The sequence below is a fragment of the Cloeon dipterum genome, chromosome 2 (assembly GCF_949628265.1).
Source record: "Cloeon dipterum chromosome 2, ieCloDipt1.1, whole genome shotgun sequence".
Lineage (NCBI taxonomy): Eukaryota > Metazoa > Arthropoda > Insecta > Ephemeroptera > Baetidae > Cloeon > Cloeon dipterum.
In genome coordinates this window covers 22,004,984-22,028,016 of record NC_088787.1, presented here as the reverse complement: position 1 = coordinate 22,028,016, position 23,033 = coordinate 22,004,984, and the positions used below count along the sequence as shown (strand labels likewise).

The 23,033-nt window shown below is 41.1% G+C and overlaps 1 protein-coding gene across 4 annotated transcripts in view; it reads right to left on the bottom strand.

The window, feature by feature from the left end:
• LOC135936827 (lachesin-like) overlaps positions 1 to 18,306 on the bottom strand; it is a 55,886-nt gene extending 37,580 nt beyond the window's left edge. For 3 of the 4 annotated variants that reach the window (XM_065479798.1, XM_065479801.1, XM_065479799.1), the window contains exon 1: positions 18,165 to 18,306. In XM_065479798.1, the coding sequence (XP_065335870.1) occupies positions 18,165 to 18,231 (67 nt within the window). In that variant the 5' untranslated portion in view covers positions 18,232 to 18,306. The remainder of the gene's footprint in view (positions 1 to 18,164) is intronic. The other variant, XM_065479800.1, reaches the window with a different exon arrangement.
• Positions 18,307 to 23,033: the final 4,727 nt, after the last annotated feature.

Genomic DNA, 23,033 nt, shown 5'->3' with positions numbered 1-23,033 from the left:
CAGCGGCCATTAAGGGTGAGCGCGTGACTCCGGCGCACGCCGAAAAAGGTGTCTGCCCGCCTTTTTGCCCGCGCGCGCGTGTCATCTGCTGGATAAAGGTGTTAAAAATTCCTCAGCCACTCAATGAATACGTAATGAGGCGGGCCGGGATTTGTACCGCTGCAATTTCTTTCTAGCCCCTCTCTCCATTTTTTTCCCGGCCAATAATGCTTGTTGTGTGCTCTCAACCTGGCCGGATTTACGTCGCTAGATTGCAGCAAGCGTGCGTTCGGTGCACTAAGCCGGCGTCGCCGCCGCAGTGCATGACAGACGATGATATTTGCCAGCTTACACGCCGGAATAAATTTACTTGATTTCACTGCGTCAGAGCTGGGGTTTTCGGGGGGTGAAAGCATCTTTATAACTTTTGTTTGTGTTTTCCGAAAAACTTCAAAACTGCCAGCCTAAATATACAGTGGAATTTTAGTTTTAAATTAAAAAAACGAATGTTTTAGGGATAATTTGCAGCAGAAAAAATTATATTGAATTGAGCAATAAAAAGTAAAATATTGACATTACCTTTGCGCAGTGCTTTTTATTGCAGAAATTTTTTTGTCGACGCACAAATTGACTCTAGAAAACGATTATATTTTTTAAGAAGAGCTTACATTTTTGGCAGCAATAAAACCTCTGTTTTTTGCTAATTAGTACCAGCTTTGCCTGTTAAAATTCTACCGATTTTACAATGGCTACTTACAGCGAACAATCAGGCATGGAAGGCAAACACTGGCTATATATCAGGAATTAACAATTCAACAGGATTTTTGGTTCAATGACTATAATCCATGGTACCATAAATCGTTGTTACTTTATAATCGTCACTGAATGAGATTTTTCGGATTTGTTTATGATTTGAGATTTTATGATCGTTCGCAGATGTGAGAAATTCTATGATTCTCAGAACTAGTAACACCTGAAGGCAAATTTTGAGCCAGCCGCTGTGAATTGACCAACATAAGCTGCGCCAGCCATTTCAGCCGCAAGTAAGAAAGTCGAAAAAATAAAAAATTGCAGGATATCCGATCCTCCGGGCTTTTAAGCACTTTTTTGTCAGTCAAGCCAGCCGTCGGGCTACGATTCAGTTTAAGCCGTTGAGCCAGCCACCGCTTAAAAAACTATACGGCTGAGACTTCATCTCCGGACTGAGCTTGTCCAGTTGTTATGATGCGAGTTCACCCATCTCAGAGGAGATATACCGATCAAAAAAGGAGCAGTTGAATAAGCTCTTTTCATCGTCAGGCCTTTCAAGGTAGAAATCGTGGAAATCAAGTGTGCTCATTGCTCAACCAATCGCAGCAGTCAGGGCGAAATTCCGATGAGAAGGACGGCGATCGGCGATGCCCAAAATAAAACGCCGATAATCGTACGCTCGGTGGAATAGAGCAATGCGAATAAATCCATACATAAATTACGACAAGTCATGCATACGGGCGGGCGCGGAAATTTATTATCCTGTACATGCAGCTTTTTCCCCGCGCACACGCGAGAGCAGCTCATCTTTTCACAGTCGAATTAGTCGACTGGAATCCCATTAGGAAATCAATTATTTGCGATGATATTCGAGAGCAGTTGCAGAATCAGCTTAGCCTAAGCTGAAGCTGGCCTTTGCCTTGTTTGCTTTCGGGCTGCTGTGGCCCCGGCCTCACTCGTGTGTGTATGTGTGTGTGTGTTTCTGACTGAGCCCCGGTACACACTCGCACTGTATATGTTTTGAAAAGTTTCGTGACTGGCGTATGTGTGTGTGCACATCCGATTTGGATTTCCTAGCCTTCCGTTCCGCCAGCAGCTAGCTGCTCGCAGTTGTTGAAGCATTTTATTGTTATTGTGTTTTATTGCTTCTAAAGTTGCTGCTGCGCCGCGTGTACATGCCGGGGCATCTCCCATTACTCGCCGACTTTTTATTCAGCTCTATGTACATGCCATTGCCATCTTGGATTGCAAATCTATGCTAATCTCGGAGTATCTCCCGATTTATTTATGGTTTTATTGGCTTAATCACATGTGTGAGTGCGGTTTCTTTGTCAACGCAACTGCACTCTGGCATTCTTTCAGCACCGCATGAAAAGCAATGGGGTGCTCGCTTGACTTTGTCTGTTCAAAAGTTTTGTTATTGGCTTGGCAGCACGCTCCGTCCGAACAAGTTAGCTCACTATTTATGATTTTATTGAGACGTAGCGCTGTGTTTGCATAAAGACAGTTTCAAAGTGCGGTAATCAATGTAAAATATACTCAAATAACGCTAACACACTCCTCGCTAAATTGCTACGATGGAATTGAGAGATTGCCTTTTTGCCGTTTTTATAATATAAAAATATGGAAAACTAGATTATCTTGTCTAGCGGAAATCCAATGCAAGACTTTTTAAAAAGGATTGATACAGCAAAAACCCAGAAAATCCTTGTTGCAAATCTCCAAGGATTCAGCTAAAGCCAAAATTGTTCTAAATTTTTAAGAAAAACGGCTGCAGTGTTGGCATGCGTTTCGAACGGTGAGAAGTGTCTCCAATTAATTGAAATCCTATTTTATTTCTCAACACAAAGTTTTCCCAAAAATTGGATAGATCTTGACAAGTTAGGAATTGAAATCTGCCAAGAAAATATGGTCAACCGATGTCAATATCAGATAAAATTGGTAAAAGTTTGATTTTTGTTTCAGCAAGGTCCTCTATTGTCACTAACAATTTGATCTATTTTTTATTGAAGCCAATAATTCTAATACTTTTCAATTGTTACCCTTTATCAATCCAATTTAAGGGTCCGAAACAGCTGCTGTCCAGTGCGTGGAATAATTTTTCACACTAATAACTGTTTACTTTTTCTGCCTGCCTAGTAGCCCGATCGAACACATTTTCTTGCAAAATTCTGGCTACGAGACAAAACTTCCAGTTATTTATCGTTTCTCATTTTTATCTCAGTACATTTGTCAATATTTCTAATCATTCAAAGTCATATGTTTGGCTGAACAGCAGAAGGAAAATCGTCAAAATTGACTTGCCTGGGGACGATGTGTATGGTAAATTCTCAAATAGTAATAACGGAAAAGACAGCGTTTTCAATGCGGTGCTGCTCCCAGTTCCACTTTCAACGTCTCGACAACCAACAATGCGCCGAATCGAAAGCAATTGACATCAAAGCTGAATTTACAAGTCAATATACACACTCCGATGTATGAATGTTTGAAAGCGAGTCTCGTTCTCGTGTCGAGAGGGTGCTGCTGGTGCCGCAGACGCAAAGAATGCGAGCGAGTGCTTTGTCGAAAGTCAAACAGGCAGAGAGGACGAAACGCAACTTTTGCTCGGCCGGACGGACCCTTTGATTGGATCAAAAGTGTTGGTGAGCCGTTTAGGCGGCGCGGCGTAATCCGACGCTTCAGCGAGATGCAGAATTCCCGGCTGTGGGTTTGGATTTGGCATCGAGATCCATCTCGGGCGGGACGTCTCGCGAGCATTGCGCGCGCGAGTTATGTCTCAAAAGATTACGTGCTCCGCATGCTATTTTTCGCGGCAGGCGCGCACACCTAGCATTGAAATATTAGACCGAAGGTGCGCCGAGACTCCCTTAACAGATACAACTTTTATAAGTCTCGACACAACCATTTGTGGCCCGGCGGTCAGATTTAGGCCGGCAACTATAAAAAGTACAATAAATTTGACGCCACGCCGAACAACTTTCAAAGGACGATTTTCGGCCAGGCGGCCCACAAGTAATGTTTCCTAAGTGAAATTGGGCATTTTTATGATAAGCATGCCGTGGCGTTCCTGCGGGAATTAGACCACAGCCGTGTACGTGATGTTTCATGTAAAAAAGTTGCGGCCTGATCAGATCCGATCCGGGACGGCCGTAAATAAATAAAAAACGAGCGAGGCACTCGTCCCAGAGGGCAGCGTCGTGTGTCTCTGATTTGAATTAGGAAAGTTGCCTCCTTGTGTATTCATGCCGGGCCGCATTGTTGCAAATAACCTTCTTTTCCGGATCGCTTGCCGTCAGAAGAAATAATTGGACCTGCTCCTACGTGCAGGTGAGTAATGCCGCGAATCGTGAAAGGAAAAGAGCAGCTCGGCTCGCTCTCGCATCCGATTTCCACTTCATGATCTCGGCGGATCGAGCAGGGAAATTTCTATATCTGCTGAAGAGGCGCTTTTTCCCTCCTTCTTTCCTCTCCGGCGGCTGTTGTCTGACACTTGATTGCTCGCGTCTTGTACAACATGTTGGTTTTTAGCTCGCCGATACTTCTCATCGAGCGGGAAAAAGCGATTTGTGCGGCTCTTCCAGTAAATGTCGCTCATTACTCTCATTGTGCGAATGCAGCGGGAAAGGAGGTTAATTTTAGTGCACGCTGCGCGTTCTTGGCATTCTGGCCAACACGTGATTCGATCGCGGAGACGTTTCCGCCCGACAATGGCCATCGGAGTCTGGTTTATTGTACATCTTCCAGACCATTCGACACTGGATGCTTTTTGCGGGTGCTTTACTTCGAAAACACGAGAGAACTTTGAATAAAAGGGAGTTCTAGGAATTTTTAATAAGGCTCCATTTTAAGTCGGCTGAGAAAAAACGAGTTAAAATGCAAACTGTCAAAAGGAACGGTAAGCTTTTTTCAGAGAATTGTCTCTAATGGTTAACTTTATTCAGCACTTTGAAGTTTGGAAACGCTTGTTGGCATTCATTTGTTGATAAACCAATAATTTAATTCCAACAAGTAGTTTCACTCCACAATCTATCCCAAAAATTAGTTTCAATTATTACCAAGTGGTGAACAAAGTTCATCATTAGGGGCCTTTAAGATTTTTCGTTCCTGTTTCAATGATAAAGTTAAGGAATACAAGATTAGAAAACTGTGTCATTAAACAATTAAAATATTGACAAAAAAATACATTTTTACTGTATGTGAATAAATGCAAACTAGCATGGCCGTTTCAAGAGTCTTTAACTGCGAGTGAGCCAATTGAAGCTGATTATGAGAGTTAAGAGAACTAGCTTGAGTCACTGACGCTCACATCACATCATTTACCCAAACCAGATTTAGAACGACGTACTTTTGACAGGGAAGGTCGAAAATCAAAATGGTAATAACGACCTTCAATGGATCGAAAGGTTGCAGTGCTAAAATAGGCTCTATTTTGAATGGAAGGGGAATTAGACCATTCGGCACCTGATTTGGACGACAAGGAGGAACCAAACAAGGGGCTATTTCACCGATGGCACTAATTGAAAGTTTATAGAGCGATAATTTATTTCTTTTTCTCCTCAAACTAGATCATGATGATTTTGAAGTGAGAGACCGATTGAAATAATCAACACATTATTTTTGCGTATCCCCTTCTTATACCACGACATCGACGCCATTTCGAAGACTCTAGTAGCCACCATTATGCGCGATTTCAGAGGGTGACGGCTCAGTGTCTATGCTACTCAACTGTTCATCAACAGATTCTAGTGATGTTTCATTTGTTTGCATTAAATTTGCTGAGTATCGCCACATGAAATTTCTAAAGTGCTTGTTAACTGATCTATTGTATGGAGGGAATTGCGAATGGCCGGGCTCGTTGCGTTGCACAAGTAAGTAATTTGACACGCGGTGACGTTGACGTCACGGGACGGTCCCGATTGAGCGGCATACAAATGTTGTGTCAGCAGCAGCGCGGCGAATGCAGTCGGGCGAGTGGCATTGCGGCGGAACAATTAAATTGGGACAGTGCCGCTTTCTGGGGACGAGTCGAGGCGACAATGAAAGTCATCGATAAAATGACAGGGACGCTTTGATTAAATTCGTGTGCGAGCCGGTTTTGATTTATTGCGGCGGGTGCAGCCAAGCGCGGAATGCATTAGTCTCGATTTGCAAATTACTCGGCGTGACGGCACGTGAATGATCTACTTGTTAATTCGGTAAAAGTCATAATTGCATCTGGGAAGAAGCAACGGATTTAGCGCAGGGCCAAGTTGGCGCGGCGGTGTTGTGCAATTAAGCGAGTTGCCGGTCGGGGCTGGCTCGAGAGGCACCGGCAATTACTCTTGCCGACCCCTCGGGAGCCGGATAAATAGTAGGCTGCTCTCTGCTCGCTGCTCACTTCACGCACCGCGCGCTCACCAACGAGCAGACAAACGATCGCCGACCTTCGAAACCCGCGGCCCGCGACAAATTTGCATTCGGCGGCAGCGGCAACACCACTGCCAAATTTTACGACCGCTCTTCTCATAAAATTCTATGCGCGCGCCGCCACTTTTATTGTGAATTTATAATTTAGGGCGCCGATATTACACCGGCAGTGCGAAAAGACGGCGTTAAAAATTTTGTGGCCACTAAAGAGACCGGAATTCGGCCAAATAAGACGCCGATGCAAATCTTTGAAATAATCTCCGAGGAAAGCGCCGGAATTCGGGGATTAAAAGCGATTTTTACGGCTCATGCTGTGAAAACGAGCTATTTTTGCCACGATGGCAGCCAGGAGAGTAAGATTAAGAGATGATGCTAAACCTAACACCTGCGATTAGCGCGTAGGCAACGTGCTCCTCCCAAGTGCCACGCAGGTTGCAGAGCTTTCCTCACCAATGCGTACACCTCGTAGGTTAATTTCGTTTTTGAAACCTTCAAAACATCTTGAACACCTTAAATAGTTCAATGAAATGTACAATGTGTTTCTCATAATAATATATGTTCGAACCATAAATTTAAAATGAGATCTCATGCGAATGATTTTCTACGTGTTTTAAAACTAAAAATGAATTTGAAACTCGGAAGCCCTAATTTTAGTCACATTAATAGAAATTAAAGAAAATAACATAATTATTTCTTGATAGAAGAATCCACCAATTTACATTTTTTTTAATTACAAAAATTGAGCCCTCTCTACTATTTAAGAAAGAAAAAATCGTCTAACTTCATTTGGTCCGGAGCAAAGAGTTAATTTCATTTTCAATTCCAAATATTTTTATTCTATTAATTCGAAATATTTACTGGTGTACTTTTGGAAAACATAAAACATAATTTAAAAGCGAAGTTAGAAATTCTGCTGAATGAACTGTAGTATGGAACTCCTCGTTCCTGCAAAATCAATAAAATACTACAGCATTTGCTCTTTCATGAATTCGAGTTTTGAAATGAGCAACTTTTAATAAAAAATTACACACGTAGTATGTTTAGAGAACAAACGAAAGATGTAAGCAAGTTTGCTTTTCCAGAATGAAGAACACGATCGCAAAGAACAGCAAAATACAACATTTCTGGTGTGAGATTGCGAAACAATCAGGAATATAGAGAAGTGCATAGCAGGAAGTTGAGCTGCCTGGCAGGTTCGAATACCAATTCAAACTGGGGCAGAGAACATACATATAAGCTGATATCAGATATTAAGTTACTGCGAAGTGGCTCAAACTCTGTAATGCTCTGATTCAACTTGGAACCTCTCTCTCTGGTGTGCTCTGGCGTTCAGAAGGCACATGAAAACAACCGCAGTTCATCTAAAAGCTGCTTATTCGCGAGCAGGTAATTTTTATAGCATATTCAACCAGTTAGTAGGTCAGCTGATTAAAAAAGTGCATCCGCCATTGAAAGACAGTTTATACCTTTGGAATGAAGCTATTTCGCAACATTGTGTGCCAATAAAATGTGTGCAAGAGGACTTTTCACACACACCGACCCTGAAGCACACACTCTGTGGCAGTTGCCGCTGGCTTTGTACAGAACAGGATGCTTGCTTGCGTTTCGTTTGATGCTCCTTTCATCGTTTGGCGGCAGATTGCACGATTTTTACTTTTAATGCGCCGCTGGGTAGAAACTCACACACTCAACAGCGCCCGGCAGAGTCCTTTATTCCCGCTCCAGCTCATTCATCTTGTAATCCCCTTTAATTAGTCATCAGTCAAAGACTGTGCGCGCGAGATGAATGGCTAATGTGGGAATATCGCCTCCTTTTGTGCCGCCAAACACGACCAATATTCGTGTAGGCTTTTTTCCCCCCAGCACGTTCCATCCTTTTTGCTACCTTACAAACGGACCACGAGCGCTGAAACATAATAAAATGTGATGATTTATGAGCCAGAATGAGCACAAGTACCCAGTATCGAATATCAAATAAAAGTATGTTGTAACGCAATTTGTTCTATGAATAAACTCCGAAGCAGTGTTACTAATATCGATGTAATATGGAAAATAATTTTTTATTGATAAAAGAGCAATATTATCTAAAAGTTGTAGAGGTATATGATCATCTCCACCACTAAAAAACCTTCGTTCCGTGTTCACATGTGAAGCTAAATCATTTTAATTGAGGAATTAACTTAAAGATAAGTTTTTGTAATTTTAACCATTCCAACTCACGATTTTGTTCAGACTTCGTTACAAATCAAATTTGAGGTTGCAATATAATGCTATAAAAACCATTAAATCTAGTGTTAACCATCATATTTGCAAAAAGTGAATTCCTTTCTCCTTGACGTCCTAGGAAGCAACAAAGTAATAAATATCTTGTATGAGACTGAGACCTTGCTAAATACGACTTTTGAATTTTGAGTGGTTTCATGTTCGCATATCTATAAAAGAAGTCGATTCCCAAGCTGCATCCTGCTCCTGGATTGAAATGGCTGAATATTGAAATTCGGGCCCAGAGTGAGAAAGTCATAAGAAATGTTGGGAGCGAGGCCAAATGACACGACCATATTCCCAGGCGTATAAATTCCTTGCCTCCCTTTTCCCGTTTTGCCGGCTGCAATTTCGTCCATTTTTCGCTTGCACCTGGCGCTCAAATCACGTACGTAGCTCCGGCGTGTCACAATAATTTCCAAGGGGGCGTCCTTCGCTGCGCGCCGGCTTGGCCGACGTCTTAGGGGAGCAGACGCACTCTTTGCGATGGCCAACACGTATGGCCGTTATGGCCGCCGGGGGTGCCTCGACTCAATTCGCGCTAAGCCAACGCTTTTATTTATAAACGACCGAGCCTCTCATTTGCCTGCTACAGCGGATTTGCGCGGCATGTACCCTTTTCCGCACCTGTACTGCGGCGGCTTTCTTTTAATGCCGTGTGCAGAGAAACGATACCTTTTGAATAAATCCGCGCGCGCCATTACGGACGTGCGCGCACCCCTTTCTCGCCGCGTTCGTTTTACTGCGGCGATTATTGGCCCTGCGAAATTCGCTCTCGTGTGCTGAGGAAGCGATTGCCGAAATTGATACCCGCACGGGCCTTCGATTTTCCGCCTTCTTTCCAATTTCCTAATGCGGAAAAGGGCTAATTCAAACAATATTTCGCTTCCGTGCCACTCTCGCGTCGCTATTTCCTTTCGCGTCGGGTGTGAAATGTTCTTGTTGATTTTCTTAAAGTTGAGATTTACAGGCTAACAATTAAGTGAAAATGTAAAGTCTGATCGAAGCAATACTCAAAGAAATACACATTACACTCTTCAAATAACGGGCTCCTTAAACTTTTGGGATGCGTGAAAGTTTTGTTTTTCGTTTGCAGAAACTTAGGTCTCACTTCCTGCCGAGTGGGTCCAGCGCTGATGCTTTATAAAAGGAAAACTCGCACATTTCCGACGTTCGTCGACTTTTTTTGCAATAGTGTATTAAACTCGGAATACGAGCGAATCTCGTTTCAAACGGGTACGCGCGCGCGCGCGAAATTAGGAATTCTTTTGCGCTGCCTTTATTGCCATGATTTTTTGTCTACGCTCGACAAACAAAGGGTCCAAAGAGCAATATTGCATTTGTTATACATGCAGCCAGCTCACCTTTCAAAATTCATTGTTTCCCTCGCACACTGCTCGTGCCCTCCGCCTCCACTCGCCGTGTGTTTTAAATTCCGAATTCGTTTTCCTCCCATCTCATCGAATCGCCCGCGAACACACTTTTCACTTCCACACCATTCAGCGCACTGCATGCTTGATCGCGAGGAAGGAAAAGCAAGTGACTGTGAGAGTGCCACTTTATCCTTTTCTTTTTCTCTCTTTCTTTTACGTGGGCGTTTCAGAAAGATTGAATAATTTGTGTAGGTATCAGTCAAGACGTTTGAAGGATTAATTCTTGCAAAAATTAACGACATATTCAATCATTATTTTTTAAAACAATAACTGCTGTAAATTACAAATGAAACTCTAAGAAATCTTTAACCAATTTTTATTCTTTCTTATCAATACGGATTTTGATACAACAAAGCTCCGGAATATCGTTTCTTGCCAATGCAAAAACCAATTGCCAATTGAATTCAGTTATAACCAATATTAACCGAAAGTGGCTACAAAGTTTAGATGCATTCAAATGGTGATGAATATCTCCCTGCTTGAAATCCTATTTTATTTCACAACAAAGAGTTTTTCCATGCACCGTTGGCTCCCAACGAGAGGAATCGAAATCCACCAAGAAAATATGGTCAAGCACAGTAAATTGTGGAGAAAATGGGCAAAATTTAAGTTTTTTCTATACCAAGATCCTGTTTTAATTATTGAACATCGTAGAGCAAATTTGAGGCAAAAATAAGACTGCCTATAACAGTCTAAATTGGGATAAAATTCGTGAAAGATGAATAATATGTTTCAATTGAGGAAAAAAGGTCCAAGACGATACTTTTTATTCAGCATTTCCAATCCAAACCATTACGACTACTTGCTTCCATTTTCTTTTGGAGACGGGCACAGTAAAAAAATGCGTGCAAACTAAATCTCGGGTTCCAAGAGTCGCACTTGCAAAAACTGAATACCGCTTGACTCAAGTTCCAGTATTCAAGTTCCATGAAGTACTAGAGCAGTTAAAACCTGTAATCTGTTGGGCAGTGAGGTTCATAAAGAGATAAAAAAAAGTAAAATTTTACGTTTAATAAGGTGCAAATAGGGGATTGGAGGGTACACACCCTTAGACTAATTCGGTTATCTAGGGGGAGTGTGGTTTTTAAAATCTGGCAATTAGAAGAGAGATTTATGCATGTAAAACAGGGGGAAGGCTCTTTAACGAGAGCGTGTTTTTTAAATTTTTATGATGCGCAATTACCATGTTAAAACATATTTCGAAACATTTATGCGAATTATAAAACCTGTTTAGCCTGATGACAAAGAGCAAACGTTTCCGTGCTAACGAGCAGCATACGTGTTGAATAAACTCTGTATTTTTGCCGTTGCGCGAAGTGATTCATAATAACAGCAGGATGAAAACGTTGTGTCGCTGCGAGAGCGGTGACAAAAGACGCTGAGCTGGTTGAGGCAATCATTTAATTAGTGCGGCATGGGAGTCGCTTGGTCAAAGCGACGCGCAATCGGCTTGTTTGCCGACGGAATTAAGTAATAGAGAGCCAGAGCTTGGTGCAGCCCAATTTATTGAGAATAATTGCATCGCGCGGCAAGCGAGAGGCGGCTAATAGTAATATAGTGCGCGGCTAATTAGTGCCCTGCTCGGGCCCGTGTGTGCATGCAGCTCAATAGTGCGGCGCACACAGCGCACACACGTGTAATTGCATAAATAATTTATCATAACGCCCGAGTGATTAGACCAGCTCGCTCTCTCGGTTTGCAGGCAGGCCACGTTCGGGTCGGGCACAGCGCCAACCGCTTCTCGCGTGCCGATTGCTATCTTACACCGGACTAATCCCCTAATTTCGTCGACACCTGTGATGCAAATGCGCCCAGATGGATTCTGGCATGCTATGTACTCGGAATTCTCCAACACACATTCCTTTCAGACGGAATTTGATGAGCCACCGGCCACGCCTTAAATCAAAGCACATTAAAAGAAGATTTATGCTCATGATTACATTTATTGAAGTAAATCGATGAGTTTGCTCTTTAAAAATTGTCGTTTCTTCATACAGAAAATTGTTATAAATTATCCTACATTGCTACCCCCGACCTGTGTTCAAAACAAGAGTGTCAAGTTTTCAAATTCCAGATACAAAAGAACTAAAATTTGCGACTGTTTAAAATATTCACTTTTCGACTTTGGCAGGTTTTCAAAATTCCAAAACACACCTCGAAACTTTCTAAAATAACCCTTGGTGTCCTTTTACCTTGACCTATGAGCTCAAATTCGGCATTCATTCGAACGGGATGGACGAGAGGTGTTCAACGAATAATATTACTTTTAAATTGCTTCAACTCAAATTGAGTTATTGCATTCTCAAAATTCGTCAAAAATGAAAAAATTTGCCACATTTTTTGGTTGCTCTTTGGGTTTAGACTGATTGATTGTGTGAATTTCGTCTTAACTTAACACCGTCAAAACCGTCCTGCGACCCGTAATATCTAACAGTGTTAAATTGACAAAATCTTATTAAATTAGACAAAAATATTTGCATTCAAATGCTAGACTCTTGATCGAATTTCCACCTGGCAATAAACAGTTTTGGTCAGCAGATCGCTGCATCCGTCAATACGTCGGCGTTGACAAATGTAGCTTTATTGGCGTCAATAACGCAGCGGCGGGCGTCGTCGCCGGCTTTATTACCTTTGCCACGCTGCAATTGCCGTCGCCCGCAATTATGATTTGGGAGGCGGCCAATTAGCTGGGGGTTGCAAACTGACTCACCATTGCCGCCCTCGCCGTTCACGCGCTCTCTAGTAGGCAAACAGGCGCGACGCTGCGCCAAATTTTCAAAGCAAACATTTACAACTAGATGAAATCTATTTGGCCGTAAACTGGATGAGATCTCATATCATCATCACTTGCTTAAGACAAATAAATCGCCAGCAGATGGAGAGCCTTCTGTGGATGCGGGTTGGAACAAAATTTTGATGTTTGAGAAGAATTATTTACAGTTCATCTGTACTGCAAAATTCAAAATACTTTTCTTTTAAGAAAACCATGCTGAATGTATATCGTTAGCAGGGAAATTTACCGTTAGATACATCGAAACGAGAGGAATTGAATTCAAGCGAAAAAATCTTTGAAAATAACAGTTTCACTTTCGATAATTGTAGCAAATTTTAACTCTTTTGATTATTGCACACTGTAGAGATTATTCAAATTAAAAAAAATCAAGTGATATTATCAGTCTATAAATCAGATTAATCTTAATTGTTACCCTGTATCAATCCACTTAAAATTATTATTGTTTTTCATTTTCTAAAATATCTCTCCGGAACAATTAGTTTAGTTACTCAAAATGAATAATTTTATCTTTATTGATCAGATCAAAAGTGGCAGATAAATTCTGGGAACCTGTGTTCGGATTGCTGGCAATCAATTGCAAGCAATAATTCCAATTTTTCTCTTTGATTTTACGGAAAATCCGCTTTTTGCGTTAATCTCCTGTGACGCATACACAAAGCTATGCGATATTCAGGCCCCAATTAGAGATCATTTCCACTTTTTTATATATTCTGAAGCGGGAAAAATGGGCTGAGTCAAGCGAGAGCAGAGGCACTCGGAAAACCGGAATCGTCTAACGAAGGCTGATGTTCGTGTCCGCCCTTTTTGCGGTTGCAAAAAGCCAGGCTGGATGAAAAAGCAGGGCGGAAACGCCGGAAAACGGGGGGACAAAGCGATCGTCCGTCTGTCGGAGCACTTTCCAAATTAACAGCAGCGGCAATAATAATGATAGCCGAGCGGCTATGATCATCCCAATAAAATTCATGTTGCAACGGCTGTGAGTGTGCATATAAAAGATGAGCCACCCTCCGATTGCATTTCCCGCCGCCATTTACCATCGCAATGCAGCTCGTTTGCATCCCCCGGCAGCCCGTGAAAAAGCTGAAATTTAATGTGTGCCACGCTCGGAGTATGTATGACGCCAAGGGAGCGGAAAACAGAGCTTTCGCATGAAGACACTAATCCCTAGACCGACGAAAAACATAACGCAGCAGCACATTATCACCGGCTCCCTCGACCTGCGCGCTAATTAATCAGCCTGCCTTCTTCCTTCCTGATAAAAACTCTCGGGAGTTGGAGCGAAAACGCGCTGCCAATTATAGCTTTTGTTTTGAAAAATAGGGGAAATTCAAATACTTGTGTTTGCTTTTGTTTAAAACACTTAGTTGAGGTTGGCAATAATGCCCGCTGGTTCTGAGAAATCGTTCTCTGCCTTCTATCGTGTTCAAGGGGTCAACCTTTTGTTTTTGAACAAGTTTTCTTCCGCTCGAAAAGGTCAACTTCGTTCATTATCACTCATAAAAGGGCCTCTTGTTTAAATTATGAGAGCCCTCACAACACAAATCAAGTGTGTTTTAAACCTTTGGAGCATTCAAAACCCACTAAATTTCTTGTAAATTATGGTTCTTCCCATGAGTGCAATTTTTCAACCTTACAGAACAAATTGTTCAACAGCTAATCATAACCTTTGATAATGGAGTCAATCTGGGTTGACCTATCAGTGCATGAATTGTTAGAATTATTTTTTGCAAAATACATATTTCAACAAACTACCAGGAATTCAAATGCAATACACATAATATATGTACTTTTTGAATTTTAATTCTCACAGTTGTTGTTTCTGCAACAATTATTTATACAAATTTTACTACACAGCCAAAACTGCAGCCATTTCTGCGCAGCCAACGGAATGCTTGATGCGTGCTAAAAAGGAGAGAAATCATAAAAAGTGATGAAATTGGAGGAGAGCGTCTAATCCGTTTTCCTGACAAGGCTCAGAATCAAGTTCTTGTAAGCCACGAAATGAGACCTTCATGCGCGCAACTTTGACTTGGAAATTTCGACAGAATCAGTCGCAAAAAAGTGGCAGACGAACTTGGCCAAGACTTCAATAATCCGCACACTCCAAACTATTCGCAGAAGTCAATAAAGTTTGACTGCAAAACAAATTCCTCGCGCGTCGACAGCATTAATTGTGGTTTAGTCGCTCTCATGATTATAACGTGTGTAATTCGAGCGTCGGCATCGCTAGTCATTTTTATTGTCGGGCCACTCAAAGTACAAGCGGCAGCCAGCATCATAGACGACGTGTGTGTGCGTTCTCGTTGTCGGCCCTACGGCAATTTCTGCGCCCAAAAAGACCCTCTGCTTGCCTTTGACTGCACCCAGTGCTCCCCAACATGCTCGTGCGCCGGCAACTTGAGCCTCTTAATATAGCGAAACGCCAAACAAGCCTTCTCCAACCCCCTCGCACCCCCTCTCACTCTCTCGTCGCTGTGCAGTTTACGCGTTAAAAGTATCAGACGAGCTACACAACACGCAAGCGTATGTTTGCGGATGAAGCAAGCAGATTTTCGTTTTGTGTAAATTGAAGTGGCGCTTTGAAACACTCAATGTTTATTCAATTCCATGCCCTGCTGAAAATCCAAAGCTGCGTGACTGATTTTCAACTATATTTGGCTCTTAAACGGAGTCGTTTCTTCATTATTTGTACAATATAAATATTGTTTATGTCTTCAATTTGTTTATTCCTACTGTCATAGTTACAAAATGTATACACACAAAGTTAAGACATAGTAAGAACGGGCAAACAAATGCTAGCAGAAAATCTGCAAAACGCTTGAAAACAAAAGTTATCTCACGCCGCACTGAGATATTTGGGTAGATATTTTTTTTCGAAGGCAACCAATTTTATGCCGAAACGGGGGATTTCATAGAACGAAAATGAAAATGTATGATTTTTGAGTATAAAATAGTCACTGAAAATCTGTAATAAATATGAGCTCAGGAAGAGATTATTTTATGTTCAGGGTTAAAAGATAATTAAATCCCAAATCATTTACTATAATATATAAGACTGAATCGGTGGCCAGAGGACACTGACTTAGAAGTTTAGTGAATCTGATTAAAATTGGTGAAAGTGATTTAATAAAATGATAAAGCAACTGTGGTTTTGGTGTAACAGCTTTTCAGATTGGAATCAAGCATTCTGGTGGCATTTCCAGCTTTGTGAACCTTGGATTACCGACGCTCGTTTCGATCTGTCTGGTTTTCAAACAAACTTTGAGAGCACCAAAATATAAATATCTAACTGTAAGATAAGTTTCAAAACTTTTGCTAAGCAACATTTGCCGCTTTTCAGTGACGATTTTATCAGCCGAAAACTAGAAAACTGTTCAGCGCGGTGAATACCAGAAAATCTGTGTTGCTGTGCTGAAAAAGTGACTGAATAATTGGCGGCCGGTGCCAGGAGTGTGATAAATTAGAAATTTTTGATGCAGCGGCGCCGAGGCCACTTTTCCCATCACAGCCCTTTTTCGACGTCGGCTTTGCCGGTGCATGTGTCGGATTTTTTCCGCTCCGAGCTGCTCCTATGTATAATTCAACTGCAGGGCAGATTATTCTGTATGAATTAATAACTCAATGAGAGCGGGCGGGCGGCGAGTTAGTCGTGCAGCGCGGCGGGATAAGTGGTGCAAAACACGAGCAGCACACATATTTTGCCCTCGACGCCGGGGCTGTTTAAAAATTATGGAATATTGACGACGCCGAGCCGGTTTGTCACGATCGATCGGCCCAAATTACAACGATGAGAGATTCTGAATTGCAGATTTGCATACCAGAGCAAAAGGAATGCGCGACCGTTTGTAATCAATCGCATCCGTGCATGTTTATAAAATGCAATGATTTGCAAACGTGGATGAATGAGGAAAAATAATTAATGTGCAAACCTGCTTCTGCACCAATATTGCAAGTTGAATTGCATCCAGCTATTGATAAAATGCAATTCAAGACTGCGTACTCTTATCGAGTAATTAATAAATTCAGTAAAAAGTATGAAGTGAAAGAAAATAAAACAAAACGTTTCCAATTGTTGAGACACGTCGCGACATTTCACTCATACTTCTTGAGAGCTGACACTACGAAAGGCAGAAAATCTTGTTGCTCTTATCTAAACTGGTCCTCAGGATTTTTTACGTTCAATGTGAGATTCCGAGTGATGTTTGGGGGTCGAGTTCGGGCTGATTTGAGCCCACATGTGATTCTCTTGAATTGAAATGATGATCCTATTCGGATTTGGGAGGATTAAGAAAGTTTCTTGACTCGCTACTTGCTGATTTTTGCAACTTTCCAGCCTGCGTGAATGTATTTCACGGGACGAGTGTGTATAGCGTTCAATAAAAGACCCCGGGGCGGGGGTAGAAACACGAGCTGGTCATTTTCTGGACTGAACATCCACCAATGAATCCATTGCGCCCATGTTATTCATTAGCGATGTTATTGGGACACGTAGTTTTCGCGAATTGTTTGCTTTTAGGGGTCTCCCATCTTGAAAGGGGTGAATCTTTGAAAAAATAACAGGGCAAATAAGATTACTGCAGAGATTAGTGACCATTTTACCAGTTTAAATGCACCCTGATGGTGAAATTTTCGCCATTTTGAAATTAAATAAATTTGTTTGGACACATATCTTTGATTAAAACCTGGTTGAAAGGATAAAATTATTGGCGATCACCGACAATTAAATGCCAGTCAGAAATTCAAACTTAAAAGTATCGATGTAAGTTCATCGTCAGGGGTCCTTTAACACTGTCAAAAGCATTCCCAACGAGACGAATGCTCAATGTAACTAACAATAAAAATAATTTTTAATTGTTTTCTGGAATTAACAAAACAAACTAACAAATTATTCATTCAATTGTTTTCAAGACTTAAAAGATTTAAATGGTGCTTTTACTGTGTGGTAGATGCCACAATATCTTTCCTAGAAAATTAAAAAAAAATTATTGCTATTTCAGATATCAGTAAGATGTAAAATTGTTTTGATTAAAATTATAAAAAATCAGGCCTTTACAAGAGACGCTCATTTGAACGAAAAAAGAGCTAGTTTGTGTGGTTCGAACAAATTTGTTTGAAAGTAATGCAGCGACAATTTGATTCCATAAACTATTAATACAAATAAATAAAGATATTTGGTAGAGTGAGCATCCAACGAGAATAATGAGGCAAAAATGGCAAAATTAGTGGATTTAAGTTATTTTCCTGGGAAATCATTTATAAGAAAAGCAGCACGTCCTTAGAAGTGTAGAATCGGAGGCATCGCGGCAACCTGCGCAACAAGCGAGTCGGGCGTTTTGCCTAACTGAGTTCAAAAACTCATTTTCGATCGTTGAAGTCTACCGACTGAAAGTCACGCTTTTCGGATTCAAGTGATTTATTTCTTATCAGGAATAAGATGTGTTGACATGATTGCTATCATCTATAACAGCACGATCTGAAGATTTAGGAAATTCCACGGGAAGAAAAAGTTGCGACAGTGAGAGAGGAAAAGGCTGACTCACCGAGGGCGGCGGGGGCGGCGGCGAGGAGCACGAGGGCGACGCACCAGTGCAGCTGCCGGCGCATCATGTTGTCGTCTTGTCGGTGGCGAGCATGACACGTGTCGCGCGGCCGCTGCTACAGGGACCAGAGTCGACGACTGACTGATGCCGCGGCTCTCGCGCGCCGAGAAACAGCCTCCGAGGGTGAAATCGATCCTGCCGACGGGGGTGGGGGGCCCGCTTACCCTCTCGGCGCGCGCCCACGTGCTGCTTGCTCCCTTATCGGCGCGGTGGTGTTTAAGAATACACGAAATAATACCTGTTGAGCTCCGTACCGCCGCCGCCACCGCCGTCGGGGCCGAGAGGTGACGAAGCCGCAGATAAACAGCCAACTTTCTTTTAAGAGGATCAACCCTCGAGATGAGCTTTTCCATCTACCGCTTGCTCTGTGTTAATCTTTCTTCCTCACGCTCCGGAATTTGCCTTTTTTGATTAAGTTTTTACACATTTTCCGGATTCCACGCGACCTGCTCTTTTCAGCAGTTTAATTAACTTTCTTCTCGAGACACCTTTAGAATTTTCAGCACCTGGCAATGTGCAAATTCCTTGTACCACATGAAGTAAAGCATGCTCCTCTAATGTTCCTTTCTAAGCTGAATTTTTAATTTAAATAATTTGTCCAATATTAAATTTACTTGTCAAGGATGATATGAACATGACATAAAATGTTTGATTATGTGTCTTAGCTTGGCCGTTGTTTAGAAGAGTGATTCCGAGTTAATCAAGCAATAATCTAGCTCTCAGAATTTCAAGATGGATTTCGGCGTCGTTTTTACAAAGGACACTAATTTTAAGAGTTAGAAATGCAAAAACTGCACACTGTTCGACTTGGCTTGACTTCGTGAGGTGATTTGAATAGTTTTTTGGGTGATCACTCTCAACCCCTATTGGCCTTGGCTATAAATATAATTTCCTGAATCGAAAAGCGAATATTTTAAACCATCTCGTGATTTGTTTTTCTTTTATCGCTAGAAAACCAGATTTTGAAAATTTGCAAGCTCCTGTTTTGAACACAGGTAAAGGGTAGTAATGCAGGAAGATTTAAAACATAATTGAATTGGTAAGACGCAACAGACCTTTTAATAGCCAAGCGTTATAATATGCAGCGTCCATACCTCTCTGATCGCAATTTTCTCGGCAATATCGGAATGTGCCGGCAGCGGCCTGCCCGGTCCATTTGCGGCTGCTCTGGACGAAAAATTAGACGTGTCTTGACGAGCCCTGGAGGCGCGTCCGAGCCGCGGAAAGGAGCGTGCTCTCGCACTGGCCCGAATCAGTCCCCAGAGTGCGCACTGCAATCCATCACGCCTTTTCCATTTGAATGGCAAAAAGCACGCATCTCGAAGCGTTTGTTTTCACTGCTCCTCCTCCTCCACCAACGCTGGCCTACATACATCATTTCGCCGAAGGGAGCAAAGTGCACAATGATTTGATCCGTTTCATCAAGCTCCTGTGGGTGATAGAACTTGATTGGAACACGAGAACAGACCGATATTATTCTTTCCTTCCGCTTTGCTCCAATTTATCTCTGGCACATTGGCTGGAATCGAATTACTTCTTCAAGAAAGGATTAATATGTCACATTATTTACGAGCAGATATAAATAAACAAATATAATTACATTGCAGCTTGATAACGGAATCTGGATAAGAGTGTTAATTTTATCTTAACTTTGAGAATTATTCAATTTAGCAGCTAGATATTTTTTGCACTAGTTGAAATTATGTTTGTTACGCCAAAAACCTGTTTGACGATTTTAAATGTTAATTTTTCGATTCGGGGAATGAAATTATTGCTAGTAGTCGGGGTTAAAGGGTGAGCACCAAACATTTTTAGCTTACCAGAGGAAGTCAAACGAAGTCGAACAGTGTGTGCAGTTCTTGCATTAATTTTTATGGTTAAAACCCGAGATTAGGCAGTAATATTTGCGAAAATTTAAAAAAATTAATTTAAGTAAAGCAACGGCTTGAAATTTGCAAAAAAGGTTCACACGTACCCTGAGACCACTTTTTAAGGGTGTTTTGGATTTTTAAAGAAAAGTGCTTTCAAAATCCCTAAAAAGACCTGGAAATTTACGGAAATGACCCTTGATATGACTCTAGCCCTTGATCGATGATTCAAATTTGGCGTTCATTAGATTGTGCTTGGCAATAGGAGTTCAACGCATACATATAAATTACACTATTATACACTATCTCAAAGTAAGCCATTGCATTTTAAAAATTTACCAAAAGCAGCAAAAATGAAATTTACGACGAAATCTTTTTTTACTCATTGAGTTAAAACTGATCGCGATGGTGTGAATTTTGTCAGATTATCTAGAAACACCATAATCATCCCGCGACCCTCGATTTTTGCTCTTTAATTTGTATTGTTTCATTTTATCTTCTTAAAATAAATCTAAATAAAGGTTTTAAATTAACTATTTATCACCTAGTTTAATTTAAAAAAGTCAAATCAACAAACGCAGCACAGATCTTAATTTTCATCTTCAAAATTTTAATTTGAAGCCAAAGTTTTAATGGTTAAAATCGATCTGCAAGGTAATTATCCGCTTTCTGAGCACGCCTGTAAATGAATGCATAATTTACGACTTGTCCCGGAGCACGATGACGAGCAGATGGATGAAATCTGTACCCCCGGCCGCCCACTTTTCTCTGTTCTCGGTGCCGGCGCACCAAGGAGGAACGACGGCAACTCCAAAGAGACGAGCGCGTGGCAACAAAACTTTGTAAATGTATTGTTTGGCGATGAAATATTTACCAGAGGCAGTTGTTTGATGGAAAACAGGAGCCCCTGGGACTCGACTCGTGAGTTCGGATTGCTCACTTGCCAATACCAGACGCGCAAGCCCGCTCGACCGCCCCCGCTGATATCAGCTACACGAACGGAAACCACTAATTAAATATTACACTTTGGTACGTAATATATGAAAATCTGACTTTCATCTAAATTTTCAGAGTGCATTATTAGTTTTGAATGTGAGATAAGACGTGTGGTGAGTTGAATCGTAGACAAAAAAGCTTTATAAATCCAACTTAAAGAAGTTCATTATTTAATTTTTGGTGTTAAATTTGGTTTTTATTCGATCGGGCCCGGTGGGAGAAATCCAAAGCGCTCTTTATTTTCAGAATTGCACCACGGGGTGGTCTCCAAAAAACCCACAAAAATTAATATTTTGTCGAAAAACCTTTACAACATATACGATACTGCTAAAAAACCATTTCTGGTGTGAATTTAGACATTTTGTCATAATTCTAACCTGAAAATAAACTTCAAAGCTTAAAATGTGTGTGATTTATAAAAAATTATATACTCAAAAGGAATTATCATTCTTTTTTCAAAGCTATATCAAGACCAAAACCCAAAAAAACGGTATTGAATGTTCAATTCTCTCGGTGATTTAAATTTCTCTCCTTTTAAATATGCAGTTTAAGAAGTTAATCGCCTTTTTTACATTTATGACAGGTTAAAATTTGTCAAAGAAACGCGCCTGGAACCTTCACCAGTCAAGTATATATCAAATTGATCGCATTGAGCAGATAATCAATCTGCTCCTGAGCTCGGCTGCGGTGAAGGCTGCGGGTGTGCAAATAAAACCGCCGATACGAGTAGATTGCGGCGTAATGTGTGCTGCCGGTTATTGCGAGTGTGGCGAGTGAGGCGAGAGATTCGGAGGAAGCAGCTCGCAGATTGGTCAATAATGGCCTGCTGCCGAGCGGCATTACCTGCCTGCGCTGCCCTGCACCCTAACCGTACCTGACCGCGCGAGCGGGGTCACGTCCCTTTATTGGTAGTCAATATTGGCTCATCGGTTGCTGCACCCAATGTAACGTGTATTAAACTCCATTCACGCCGGCTCCGTGCGGTGCAACACCTTTTATTAACCCTTTATCGCCGCAGTGCGACCACCTCCAGGGGCTGCCTGCCCGCTTGAATGCACTGATTGCGTCGAGATTAGCGTGGGCTCCTTTTGTTTATTTTCACTCCTTATTCAAAATTTATTGGAATTGCCAGACCAGCTTGTTTTTTTCTCAATTAAAGAGGTGAAATAAAGTGTTGAAGTGCTTGAATTAAAATTAAAACCCCTCAAAGTGTAGAAAAAAATTGATAAAACTAGTATTTTATGATATAATGTGTTTTTTTAATGATTTGCCAAATTTAACAATTTGGTAAAACTATTAATAACTAGCAACAAATAATTTCCATTGGTAGCACAAGTTGAATGATATATTGTTATCCAATGCATTTAATGAATTAAAATTTAATAAAACCCTTTTCATGTAAATTTATTTTTAAACTTTTTTTTCAAACTTGATACAGAATAAAAATATGCAATAAAAACTAGAAATTACTATATTGAAGTAAAGCTTTATAGAAAATGTGAAGAATCCTTTTCACCTTTACTCTAAAACTGAATTAAATTAGAAAAAAGCTATAAAGGCTTCACAGGTTGCCGTTTAAATTATTTTAAAAATCGGCTCAAAAGTTTGCTAAATAAGCGGCGAGAGCTGTATCCTTGTGAAAAAATCATAACTTATTTTACCAGAAGGTAAATTAAGCTCATATTCCGCTCAGAATTGGGTAGATCTCGACGAGAGGGATTGAACTTGTTGGAAAAATGTTACTGAAACCCCGTTTAATTTTTCGAGAAGTTTGGCAAAATCAGAAATTTAACTGTACCTCAGTCTTGATTTCATTTTTGCACATTGTAGAGATAAACCGTTGCTAAATTTCACAAACAATAAACTCAATGACCTATGTACTTGCTAGAGTTATCAATGCAAAATGTTTTTAATTGTTGCCCACTAAAGCTCAAACAACATTAAC